This window comes from Cydia strobilella, chromosome 11 (genome assembly GCF_947568885.1).
Source record: "Cydia strobilella chromosome 11, ilCydStro3.1, whole genome shotgun sequence".
In the NCBI taxonomy this organism is placed as follows: domain Eukaryota; kingdom Metazoa; phylum Arthropoda; class Insecta; order Lepidoptera; family Tortricidae; genus Cydia; species Cydia strobilella.
In genome coordinates, this window is record NC_086051.1 from 6,422,051 (window position 1) to 6,436,130 (window position 14,080).

General features: G+C 35.4%; 1 protein-coding gene across 1 annotated transcript in view; it reads right to left on the reverse strand.

Moving 5' to 3' along the window:
* The window catches only part of LOC134745466 (ATP-binding cassette subfamily G member 4), a 70,395-nt gene that overhangs the window by 39,527 nt on the left and 16,788 nt on the right, over window positions 1–14,080 (reverse strand). Inside the window, exon 2 of the mRNA XM_063679510.1 lies at window positions 2,422–2,482. Coding sequence (XP_063535580.1) covers window positions 2,422–2,476 — 55 coding nt within the window. The 5' untranslated portion in view covers window positions 2,477–2,482. The remainder of the gene's footprint in view (window positions 1–2,421; window positions 2,483–14,080) is intronic.

Here is a 14,080-nt window from a genome sequence, read left to right on the forward strand (position 1 = left end):
CATATTATTAAAATACTGGAAAAGTAATTTCAGCGTTTTTGAAAATTCATGGTGAAAAAGTGGTAGAAAGAGGTCAAACATTTTTTTTAAGTGCGCGACTTGAATCTTTGCATAAGATGTTATTAGAATACAAGAAAAGTGATTTCAGCGTGTTTAAAAATTCATCCCCTAAAGTGGTTAAAAGGGGTTGATATTTTGTCGTGGTCCTAATTTTATTTTAAGCTAGGTACTTGAAACTTCATAGAAATATATATATAATTTTTTTTTTTTTAATAACCTGTAGTATCCCACTGCTGGGCAAAGGCCTCTCCCTTAGATTTCCATGACTCCCGTTGTTGAGCTGTTTCCGGCCAGTTATTAGTGAAGGTGTCTAAGTCGTCCCGCCATCTCCGCCTGGGCCTGCCACGTCCGCGCTTCTTTTGCGGCATCCACTTGGTGGCTATACTAGCCCACCTATCCGGATGCATGCGGCAGACGTGACCTGCCCAGTCCCACTTCAGCCTAGCGGTCTTCTCCCCTACGTCAGCTATGCCTGTTCTGGAGCGCAGTGTAGTGTTTCGGATGCGATCCGAAACACTACACTGCGCTGATATATATAATTAAAAGAGAAAAAAAAATATTTCAGCATTATTGAAAATTCATCCCCCAAGGTGTTAAAAATGGGGTTGAAAGTTTATATGGAGATCAAATATTTTTTTGACTGCGGGAATTGAACCTTTGTATAAAGGCATATATTATTAGAATACAAGAAAAGTAAAAGTTTTTAAATATTCATCCCCTAAAAGGGTTAAAAAGGGGTTCAAAGTGAATCTATTACAAATGCTTTGAAACTTCTTAGAAAGGCATTGTATAAGATTCCAAAAAAGTTATTTCAACGTTCTTAAAAATTCAACCCCTAAAGGGGTTAAAAAGGGGATGTAAGTTTATATGTGGTACAAATTTTCTTTTAAGCTAGGAACTTGAAACTTGGTAATATTAAAATAGACGAAAATTGATTACTTACACCGTTTTTAAAAAGTTTGTATTAATAGTTTCAGGAGCGAATATTTTTTTAAATAGTGGACTTGTAAATCTTCTAAGAGGGTCGAGAGCGAGAGGGATTATATCGGGAACAATTTTTTTCAGTTAGGGTCTTGAAACTTCGTAGTTTGTGAATGACAAATTTCATGCGTTGTATAATTATTAACAAATGATTAACCGTCCCTACTGATATATTTTGCTGCATAGTGTTCTATATTATGCTCATGTAGAATATATAACCACCAACATACAAATCCACGCGTACGAAGTCGCGGGCAACAGCTAGTAAAATAGTAAATATCTGGGAGACCGAGCTTTGCTCGGAAAAGATAAAAGAACTGAAAAAATGCGCGTTTTCCCAGATATAAGACCTAGCTAGATCGATTTTTCGCCCCCGAAAACCCCCATATAGCAAATTTCATCGAAATCGTTAGAGCCGTTTCCGAGATTCCCGAAATATATAAATATATATAGATAGATAGATACATAGAATATACAAGAATTGCTCGTTTAAAGGTATAAGATACGTACATATACACATGTCAACAAGTTTTTACCACTTACCGGAGCAACGGAAAACATTCACGACCTTAGCTAACGCTTATTTTATAGGTGATGGAGGTCATTTTTAGGGTTCCGTATTTTGTACCCAAAGGGTAAAAATGGGACGTAATATGTTTCTCCGACAGGCATACAAATTTACTAAGACTCCACCGTCCTTCTGTCCGTCTGTCTGTCTGTCACCAGGCTGTATCTCATGAACCGTGAAATTAAAATTTTGAACAATTGAAATTTTCACAGATGATGTACTCGTATTTCTGTTGCCGCTATAACAACTAATACTAAAGTACGGAACCCTCGGTGGGCGAGTCCGACTCGCACTTGTCCGGTTTTTTTATAACTTGTGGGGCAGTGTGGCAAATTTCGAGCTTATTAGCATAGGTTAAGGCGCTTGTTTTCATTTGTAATAAATTAATAATAAATGTGTTTGGCCGACCTCCACCAAAAAGTCGTGGGATAAGTGAAGGGTACACGGAAAGAACATGTCTAGTCACTTTTATCGGAAAATGAGATTTTCATCTCAAAATGTAGAGCTCTTAATGAACTATTAGTTATATTTTTTGCTACCACTGTATAATATAATATGTGTAACACAACTTTTTTTTTAGTTAAAGAAGACCTGGTCACATAATTACCATACATTTTGACATGGTTCCAAATTTTAAAATTGCGATTACTCAAAATGTTACTTAAGTGACTAGACATGTTCTTTCCGTGTACCCTTCAAGTGTTCTACGTTCTTGGTACTTTTATAATATAAGTGCAGAAGAGGTGCAGTGCAATAATATATGACTAAAATTTTAAACGTAAACGTTGAATAAAGATTATCATCTGTCTTACCTTTTGATAAGCGACTGCATACTGTGTATTTCAAGTTCCGAAATTCCAAGTCCATTGTAAACTGAAACAAAGATTGAGATATTTGAATACAATTGGTACCTACTTACTTAGATAAATGACAAAAACATGAAATGCCATCTGTAGTACCTATCATAAACAAACAAACAAATCAAAAAAATCGATTTTGTACTCCGGTAGTCAACTGTTTCCTCAAAAGTTTGAACAAAGAATGAATTTATGAGAGGACCAGAACTTAAAGAATTAAGAGATTTGTAAACGTTTATAGTCTGCATCTTCTCAAATGATTGTTTCGCCAAAGACCCTAATCTGTTAAACAAAAGCCTTTGTTCCTTTTCTGTGTGCGCGTGCCCATTGTTGGTAAGCCCGTGGCCATTTGTAGAAGAGCGCATGCCACTCGCTACTGTCACATGGCGTAAGGTGAAAAATGTATTCACTATAAATTATTTTGTATGTAACCAAACGGCCAAGCCACATATGTGACGTTTTCAAAGTTCAAAGTTCAAAGTGTTTTTATTTGTGAGTATATGTCAAACTGATTACAGTGGCGGTAAATAAACCAAAAAGTACCACATTGTCGCTTGTCGATAAGGTTGATTTCGAAATGAAGCTATATGGAAATAGCTCCTTATTGACAACCGACAATAAGTACCCGTTAGCTTGAAAATGGCACATATTTTAACTAAGGTATAGAGTTTGTGAAGTTAGGGCCTGTAGAGTTAGAAGCTTGGCTCTACAAAAGATCTGATAACTTTTTGACAGTGCGAGCCTTATGGTTTCGTCTTGGCAACATTTTACATGAAATGTTTTTGGTGGGATTTCACATATTTTTGTAAGTTGCTTATGACAATCTTCTATCCCCTAATTTAAAGGGGGTAATTTACTATTAAAAATCCTAAAATTTCGTATCTTTTATACAATCTGGTTTTTACTGATTAAATTCTGTTTGTTTTGCTCTCAACTCTTAGATATGTTAATTCTATATAACTTGTGTACATGTTGCATGTTGTGAGAGACTTTATTTTGCATGGTGCAATTCAGCTAAATGCGTGATTTTTTTAAATTTATATCGTTTAAGACGTTTTGTTAACCGCATTTAACGCAAATAAAGAGCTTACTACTTACTACTACTACTACTACTTAAAACATGGCGGGACCTCTGGTTATAGGCATTTACTTTTACATTTTTAGGCTCGATAATCTAAGGTCGCTTAACATTTGTGATTGTGAAATAATTCAACAGTTTTTTTTTAATAACTGCTCTCGACCTTAAAATGTCTAGTCTAGATCCATTCACCTTTAAACCAATAAAAAACTGAATTCACAATCGGATTTTGGTACCAAAAAAGAATGCATACTAATTCGTATATTTACATATTCCGTTGGCGTCATACCCGTGACCAAGTTACAAATTCAATTCTAATGATTATTCGTTATACAGGCTGGCCAACTTGGAGGTATACAACTTTTTTTTAGCTGCCATTTTGTTTTCGGTAAATATGACAGTTGTTGCATGAAAATTACTTTGTATAGATACGGCAAATTTATTATGGAGCGTTTTACGGCAGAACAACGTTTTTTAATTATTAAAATGTTTTACTCAACCCAATCATGTATTGCGGAAACTAAGAAAATTGCGGCCAATGGTTGGTAAAAGTCATTTACCATCGCGGCTAACAATAGCTCGTTTAGTGAATAAATTTGAGAAGTATGGAATCGTAAGTCGTAACAGATAAAGCAGTTCCTCATCGTGTCAGCAATTACGACAAAATATTCGAGACAGTCACTGAGATAACGTAGAAAATGTGTGAAAATGTGATGAAAAAAAAACACGATGAAAAGGGGTCTGCCATGCTGCTAGAGGTGGACATTTGTCTGACTTTATTATCCATGTTTAATTGCCGGCCCTAAATACTATATATAACAAGGAAAACTTAATATTTTTTTATATTTTATAGAACAAAATTACAAAACTAAAGTGTATACCTGTTATTTGGCCACCCTGTACTTCTTTATATATGTACATACTTGTAAGAAAGGATGCATGTAAATTGTTCAGTTTGCGTCATACGCGTGAATAGCTAATTTATTTTCTTGACTACGAGTCTGCAACATGCTAATTACTAAGGAGCTACATTCGAACTGTGAATTAACTGTCTGTCTGATACTGATATGTTTTAACTCGCAACAACGCATCTCGCTCGGATATAAGTACACGGGCGACTAATGTCGAGATGATGTCAAATTTATGCCATTTTGTAAGCTCGAATCGGCATCTACTTTTCTACTGCTCAAACATCAAAATAATTGTGACTATGAAGTTGTTATATTAAACGCAACTATAACGTCACAATGAATTCACCTTCTTCATTGAAAAAACATGTTAAACCTTTATTTCAGTTTGTTCGTTTAAGTCTCATGGCTGTAAAACAATTTAATTTTTAGGGTTCCGTACCCAAAGGGTAAAAACGGGACCCTATTATTAAGACTCCGCTGTCCGTCTGTCCGTCTGGCCGTCTGTCCGTCTGTCTGTCACCAGGCTGTATCTCATGAACCGCTTCTGTTGCCGCTATAACAACAAATACTAAAAAGTACGGAACCCTCGGTGCGCGAGTCCGACTCGCACTTGGCCGATTTTTTCAATAGGAAACGAGCCTGTTCAAATGACTCCACTTCCACTACCGATCGGATCTTTCTAGAACATTGCGCACTTTCGCGCAAACAAGCTCTGTAGCAACGAGACCGTGCGCTAAATACGGCCAAGCACACACACTAGAGTGAGGCCTTGGGAATTCTAACTGAAGTAGTGTAGGTACTGCCTAACTTGTGACATCATTTGATAAATAAAGCTCATTAGGAAATCTGTTAGCTACTTCTCTTGAATTGTGTGTAAAAAAACATTGAATCAATAGCCTTCTGTGTGCCTCATGCCGACATCTGCGCCTCTGTTGTTTTTCTATACTTAAGCAACCGTCTATTCCACCTAAAAGTAGCAGTAGAACTAGTTAGAAAATAAAATGATGTAACACAAGTATTTGGACACAAAAAACAAAGTACATAAATTACCAGCACCAACAAAATTAACTTATTTCGGTCAAATAACGGAAAACGTTGTATACTATACGATGATTAACCCGAAACGAAAGTGGCAGAAATGCATGAAGAAAGTTGAATGGCGGAGAGCTGTTTCTTATTTTAACTTTTACTGTCACACGATGACACAGAAACACGTCAAGATGCAAAGATTTTGAGGCAACCCAAAGCCAAGACAATATTTTTATTACCTACTTAGCGTAGTGACACCAATGATCGACACTTTTAGGAGATAGTTGGGTTCTCTATAAAATTAGGAGTTATTTGTGACGTTTTCAATCAAAAGGTATCACATTGTCGCTTACCATAAGGACGAAATTATATTGTATCTTTATACGAATAACCTGTCAGAGCATCCTTATGGCAAGCGACAATGTGGTACCTTTTGATTGAGGTTTTACCATCATTAAGCCAAAAGTAACGACTGAGTATGGTGAGGTATATTCTTAAGATTTATCTAGGATGTATTATTTATATTATGTAACTATACACAGGCTAGAAGAAAATCCAAAAAAAGGAAAAAGGGTATAAATCTCCAATCATCGACACTGAACCTCGACACCCAGTTATCGACTTTTAATTACCCGTAATGTGCATCTCCCAGATCACCACAATGATACCTTAGTCGGTAATAAAATAAAATAAGTATTCATTTATTGTCTACAGTACCATAAAATGGGGTAAGTAGGGTTCGCGAGGTTGGATTATGATGAGGTTGGTGGGAGAGAAGGGATGAAGGGGGGGTGAGATAGGATTTTAAGGCTACTGCTACAAAAATAATGTATTCCAATTTAAAATGGAGCTATAGTAATACTCATAATTAAAAAAAAACGATCCAACAATCTTCCAAAATCACCTTTGTCCCAATCAATCCCATCTCACCCCAATTACGAGGGACTACGGGGTGAGGTGGGATTTCCTGTTTATCGGCAAAGTTATGAAATAGAACAACCTGAAATAAAATAAAAACTAAAAAACAAATGTCTTATTATAGTTAGTATATACACCATTCAGTTTGCATATGTAAAAATAAAATGTTATCGAGGTTTGAATGTCAGTTTTGCCCCTACTCACCCCATTTTACGGTACCCATTAGGTATATTACAAACATTCGTGTTAAAGTGTAAGTATTAATTATACAAATACACACACATAATAAGAATAATAAGGTCTGTGCGTAAAAGGGAACAGTCGTGGATTCAAAGGGAACCAAAACTTTCTCTGACTCTTCTCTTCTTAAGTCTTAAGAGTCTTAAGCATGTATTTCGCTTTCTGTGTTTTTTTTTAACTTTATGGTGCACAATGAAGAATATTTACTTACTTACTCTTTCCGCACAGACTTGCGAATTTCGGTGTTAGCGGTAGGCCCTCTGGTAGCTCTACTTTGATTAATCTATTTCAAATATCTACCAATCAGGTACATCAAAAGGAATCATATTAAATAGCTTGTCAAATGAAAAATGTTTAAAAAAATATATCCCTGGAAGAGATCCCTGAAATGGATAAGTTCGCCTTTGTACAAATGATGCGTTTTTCTCTTGTTTTATGTTTATTTTTGTACAATAAAGAGTTTTACTACTACTACTACTACACTACTATATCGACACGTGTCGATTATTGGAAGTCACGTTTGTGAAAACCAGTAATCGACACCAACAATTTCTATCAAAATAGTTAACTTTATACTTTATATAGTTATAACACAAATAAATCTCATAGTTCTTATAATAACCCGTGAAAACATCAAAATCGAGTAAATCACATTATTCACATTACATTGGGATTAACAAAAAAATGTATTCACTTCCTTAAGAATTTCTATTATTTTCAAATTCTGTTATTTTCAACAGATCTCTATTAGCCGCACTGGATTATCACGCTGCCATTTTCAAACAAAAACAGAGATTTCGTTCATTTCAGTGGGTGCCAGTCAACAGTGTGCTGTTTAGTGCACGGTGTTGCAAAATTAAGAAATCGGTTTCCTACTCTTATTACCTTCGGTAAAAAAAAGTGTTGGTTATTGGTTCTTGTCGGTCATTGGTGCCTCTACGTTATCTATGTCTATAATAGATAACGGAATTCTCCTTTATCATATTTAAAAAAAAACTCATTGAATATTCCCATAACAATATTATGCGGCTATATTACTGGTCAATTCTAGGGACTATATGGAAGCTTTTATATAGTAATTGTGCTTTTGCCCTATTATACAGCTGTTTTTAGCTATTATCCCAGAACGAGTCACGAATCCAATAAGGTTCGCTGCGCACAAGCATACAAATTTACCTTTGAGTATTACCTTACTCACAACGCACTATAGTGGTTAGCCCAGTATAAATTGAATTCGAGATCCGACTATTTGCGTTCTCGCACACCTCACTATAATAAGCTAGAGGCGATGCGCTTGAAACCTTTGCAAATAACAACCAAGACAATTACAAAGACATGTCCAAAAGTCACGTTTGCTAGGTAATTTAGTTAAGTTGGGTTTTGTGTTTGCGTAACCGCGTAAAATAATAGCGAAACGGTAAACTATTTAACGGCTGTGTACTATCTTAAGGCCAAATCGCGTTATTTTAACTGATTTGGGCAACAATCAATAGGTAAGTACATATATTGTTTTATCGCGATAATCCACTGATGCATATAGATTACCTTACCTTACGAAACAAATTGAATTCAACTAGTCCAACACACACGTCTAAAGTTTTACGGACAAAGTTTTACTTTACATATAAATGTGTTGATTAGTAGCGATTAGGGTTAGCAACCCGGATCCAACTAGCATCATACCCGGATCTGGATCTAGATTCTAGATACAACAGATCTTCCGTACTATTTGGAGCCGAATTACAAATCCTACCGGAGACGACAGCATTTAAGGAAAAGGTACCTACCGTCAAAACACTTGCAATATAGTTTAATCTATAAAAATTTTAAATTAAAGGAAAAATTTAAAAATTTACACCTCCGGCAGGACTTGAACTTGCGAATATTTTACCTACGCCACCCTTAAGGCGTTGAAGGAAGGGATGGAAAAATTCGCACACATCTGGTAGGCCTCAGTGGCTCAGTTAGCAGAAGCGATTGGACCGGTGTTCCAATGGTCGCAGGTTCGAGTCCTGCCGGAGGTGTAAATTTTTCAATTTTTCCTTTAATTTAAAAATTAATAATAATAAAAATAAAGGACGTTAGATATCTATAAATGTGTGTTATGTATGTTTTATTATGTAATAAAAGTACACGATAACGCTTACAAACTAATTGAAAGGGAAGGTGGCTCAGCTAATGTCTGTGCCAAAGCAACGGACGCTGTTATTCTGCCACCGCCGTATTTATATCTAGCTAAGGACAGTATAAACATTTACACTATTACATATAGGACATGATAGCAAAACCGAACAATACGCAGTGGATCAAAAAAGTGCTAACTAAAAAAAAAAGTTTGGAATAACGCTCGCAGACGTTTCTGCTTCATAAAAAAATTTATCTGGTACATCCTTAAGTGCACTGTTTTGCATCTGTCTCCGTTATCCGATATTGTCTCGACTATCCCTCTTAATTGTCTTCAGCATTATATTTATGTGACCATAGATATACTGTACCTATGTTTTCCATTATGCCGTGTAACCAGTATTTCAGTCAGAAGCCGTGTAACCAGCACTATAGACACAGTTAGATATTATTTTTCACACGTAACATGCCCATTTTTGTAAAACGTGGCTGTACCGCCTGTACCTACCCGCGATGGCGATCCTTTTGCAGTTACTTATCTAACTTTGTTCCATCCAATACATCAAGGAGGTTGAGCACAGAAAATGTATTAGTATTAAATTTCACTTTCTCCTGTCCATAATTACCGGATTTAGAGGACGCTTTTTTACAAAAATGGCTGAGTTTAAGCAAAGACCTACGTATAAGATGAATACAGTCTAAGGAAAAAACAAGAAAATTTGATTCTCGCACAGATGGCGCTACCACCAATACCAACCTTTGGCCTATTTTCGTTGAGGGTTTCGTTTGTTATTTAACACATATAAGTAAAAGAACATGAGTCAAAATCATATAAAAAATAATAAATCCTAATAGTGGCTCCTGTGATGTTGCTTATGTCCATGGGCGACGATGACTGCTTCCCATCAGGCGGCTCGTCTACTCGTTTGCTGACTATCACATAAAAAAAATACAAATAAAAAAATAATTTATCCATATACATATATACCTATATACATTTTTTGATATTTTTAATTTAAGTTTTAATCGTGTGTCGATAGATGGCAGTAAATTTACTATGACTACAACTATGACAGTACCCTTCTATCCTATATATTCTCTTTGGTTGAAGCAAAAGTAACATTAAAAAGGTGGTGAATTAATGAACTACATTTTTAGCCTTGGTGCATCCCTCATGTAAGGTTTAGTAAGATTTAAAAAAAACCGGCCAAGTGCGAGTCGGACTCGTCCACGAAGGGTTCCGTACCATTACGGAAAAAAACAGCAAATAAATCACGTTTGTTGTATGGGAGCCCCATTTAAATATTTATATTATTCTGTTTTTAGTATTTGTTGTTATAGCGGCAACAGAAATACATCATCTGTGAAAATTTCAACTGTCTAGCTATCACGGTTTATGAGATACAGCCTGGTGACAGACAGACAGACAGACGGACAGCAGTCTTAGTAATAGGGTCCTGTTTTTACCCTTTGGGTACGGAACCCTAAAAATAATGGTTAACCGAAGTAGGTATCTACAATTCTTTAGTTTCATAGTGATAGCAATTCAAGGTTCTGCATTGTTATGTCTGAAATTGTTTTCGCTGGATGTTGATAATTACCTTTATTGTTATCCAAGCCAAAGAAGTTTTCTGACGTTTTCCATAAACACATTAATCACCAACTCCATTTTCTTGGTATATGGACAATCTATTTATTTCCATCTAGTTATAGACTTTAATAGAAAATCATTTATTACCGATAACATTAGAATTAAGTAATTTACAAGGTTCTTGGTAGGTATATAGCTCGTGACATACCCAGTCTTCAACGTGAACTGTAATGTTGATAGTTCGTGGGTGACATTGCTACAAAATTAACAAAAGTAGCTATGGTACAGTCAAGTGTAAACAATATGGGTGAACTCATACTCACTCACTCATGTCCCATAGCTCTTATGTCAGCGAATTAAGAACTGTGGGACATATTTTTGAGTAAGTTGTATGCACCCATATTTTACAAGCTTTTATTAACCTTGCAATGTACCTAACTATATATGTATGTACGAGTCAAATCTTGCAAGTTAAATTTGACCCATTTCCCGACTTCCAATGGAGCTGAATATTTACATACATATTATGTAAGTCTGGTGACAATGCAATATTATAGTACCAACGAAATGATCTGATGTTGGAGACAGGAGGTGGCCATAGGAACTCTGTGATAAAACAACGCAACCTAATTGTGTTTAGGGTTTTTAGAATTGTCTCGATGAGTATTAGTTGCCTTTGGAAAGAAAAGTACAGTCAGCCCTAAAAGCTTGTACCAAAAATGAAATATTTACCAAAAACTTATTTACACTTGACTGTACAGTAATTCCAATGTTAGCTTCAGTATAGGATAGGTTATCACTGTCGTTCATAAAAAAAAATCAACAGAGTACTTCTTTGAGATATGCAGTCAAACAAGTGCCGCAACTGACACGCTGAACATATGTTTACCCAAGAAATTGTGTCCAAACTTCTATTAGCATTGCGATCAATGTTTTCTCCATATTCTCATAGCTACATAAGCGTGGGCGAGTCGAGTTCCATGGTAAATCAGTTTATCTTGAGTTCAGTACAACTATGAGTAATTCGAGGATGCTCTTATGCTGGATCAACTTACTCGCGTTCTACAACCAGTTGGAAGGCTACCTCAGCAAACAGATTTGAAATCGGTAGGTTCAAATATTTCTCAACGTGCACTCACAATAGGTTTCAAGAACATTCGGATATTGCAACGCTGGTTAAGGCGAAAAAACCGGCCAAGTGCGAGTCGGACTCGCGCACGAAGGGTTCCGTACCATTACGCAAAAAACGGCAAAAAATCACGTCTGTTTTATGGGAGCCCCACTTAAATATTTATTTTATTCTGTTTTTAGAACCTATTTATTTCAAAATTTTATATTAAAGGAAAAAATGGAAAAAGTTACACTTCCGGCAGGACTTTTCCACTGACTTTTGACTTTTGGCGGGACTTTTTCCATTTTTTCCTTTAATATAAAATTTGGAGTATCGCTCGCAGACGTATCTGCATGTTAAAAAATTGACCTATTTATTTGTTGTTATAACGTCAAGAGAAATACATCATCTGTGAAAATTTCAACTGTCTAGCTAGCTATCACTGAGATACAGCCTGGTGACAGACGGACAGACAGACAGACAGACAGACAGACAGACAGACGGACGGACAGCGGAGTCTTAGTAATAGGGTCCCGTTTTTACCCTTTGGGTACGGAACCCTAAAAACTAGCAAAGTGCAATTAGATTTTATCGACGTTGCGCTGTTGAGCAATATAGTGGGCATTAGCTTTCCAATTATTTTCAATAGCAATTTCGACTAATCTCGCAAGATGTTGGATTTAATGTATTTGTACCGGTTGTGGGAATTTATGTATGGCTTTGTATTATTGCAACGACATAAGGCCTACCAATGTTCGGTAAAGAGCGTTTGCACACCCGTAAATGTGTAGGTATAGACAGATAGTACAAATTGAATTCAAATCAAAGTCAAAACTGAAGTTAACTAAGAATTACCGGAGTTTAAGGGGTAGTTGTAGATCTAAATCCCATGACTTGGATGCTAACCTTTACACTTATCCAATCTTCAGGATTTTTATTTTATTTAGAAAATTACATTCCACTACGTCTATTATAGCCTTAAGAGTCCCCGGCAAGCTCGGCCGAATTGCACCTTCCCATACTAACGTAGTTCCGCTCTCATTTTAAAACTACGTGTTGGATTGTAATGAAACCTTGCACATACAATGACATGAGGTGTGTCTAGGCCTGAAATTAGTTTATATAGCTCCAATTTATAAAACAAACGAAAAAAAGCAAGAACAAGTTTTCTAGAAAGTTTCTAGACTAATATTTTTTTATACAATTTTGGTGTTTGACGATCCTTTTGTGAAATTCTTATTATTAAGTTTGACATATCTATAATAATTCAATGTTTTTATGAATAATAATAACTGCATCAATAAATTGCTCTGATATTTAGATTAAGGTAATATTTGTAAAACTTGACAATTTAAAAGTGCTTGTTGCTAGGCCTATTTGAATAAAGAATATTTTGACTTTGACTTTGTTTGAAAAACTTAAATTCGCTGTATTTTTCTTAATTATGGTAGGTATCTGAAGCTACATAAACTAATTACAGACATAGATATACCTTATCCTATTGTAAGTATGGGGTTCTTCAAAAAAGGAGTGTACAGGTTTTTAAAGGGTCGGCAACGCGCGTGTAATATCTCCGGTGTTGCAGGCGTCCATAGGCTACGGTAACTGCTTACCATCAGGCTGGCCGTATGCTTGAAATGAGAGCGGAACTACATTTGTATGGAGAACCGAGCTTGCCGGAGACCCTTAAAGCCAACTGACATTGTGCATTGCAACACTCAATCTAGAAGTCAAGCCCATGAGACTTATTATTATTGCAGACTTTATTTTATGGGAGTTTTATTATAATGAGTGCACTTTAAATAAAAACTGGACGTTACTTTGTAGTGGTAGTAAATATTATCATATTAGAAAATGAGTCACGTGCGGTTAAACAAGATTGGATCTTATTCTTGAAGCATAATGTGTATTAGACATTTATATTAATATATTGTATACAAGTCATAAACCAATAATCACGCTATTATGCACAATAAAATAGTTGTTAATGGTTATGGGTTATGACCTTGACCAGAGCATACCTAAAGGAGCATCGATCTATCTGCGCCGCATTTTCTTACGTACACGTGAAAGCCGTTAAATTATAGACCTGTACCGCTGGCTATATTTTGACCCCTAGGTTATAAAAATATTAAAGTCAATTCTGTTTTCGCTTATGAATACTTTGTTAAGATGTAAATCTTACATTTTGTTTTGTGTCATATATATAATTTGCTTTTCTAGTAATTTGTTATTTTGTGGTAATTATTTTTTATTTTGAATTATTTTGGAGAAAAAAATATTCGAGAGAAAACATGTAACTGTGTTGCATTTAGGATAGTGTTTTTAGTGTGAAAACATAGTTTGTGTCAATTACGTCCACTGCAATCTGATACTATGTCATAATATTCTAAATGACACAAAAAAAAATTAGAGTTAAAAAAAATTACTTAGGTCGAATTTAATCGTTTAAATAGGTCTATTAAATGATTTTGTGTCTTATTAAGGCATAGCTTCATAAGATATTTGATGATTTTGTTGTAACAGGCTGTCACCGTTACAAAAGAATATTAAAGATATTAGAGTTTACATCTTATTAATTTGAAATGCGGGATAAATAAGATGTATGAATT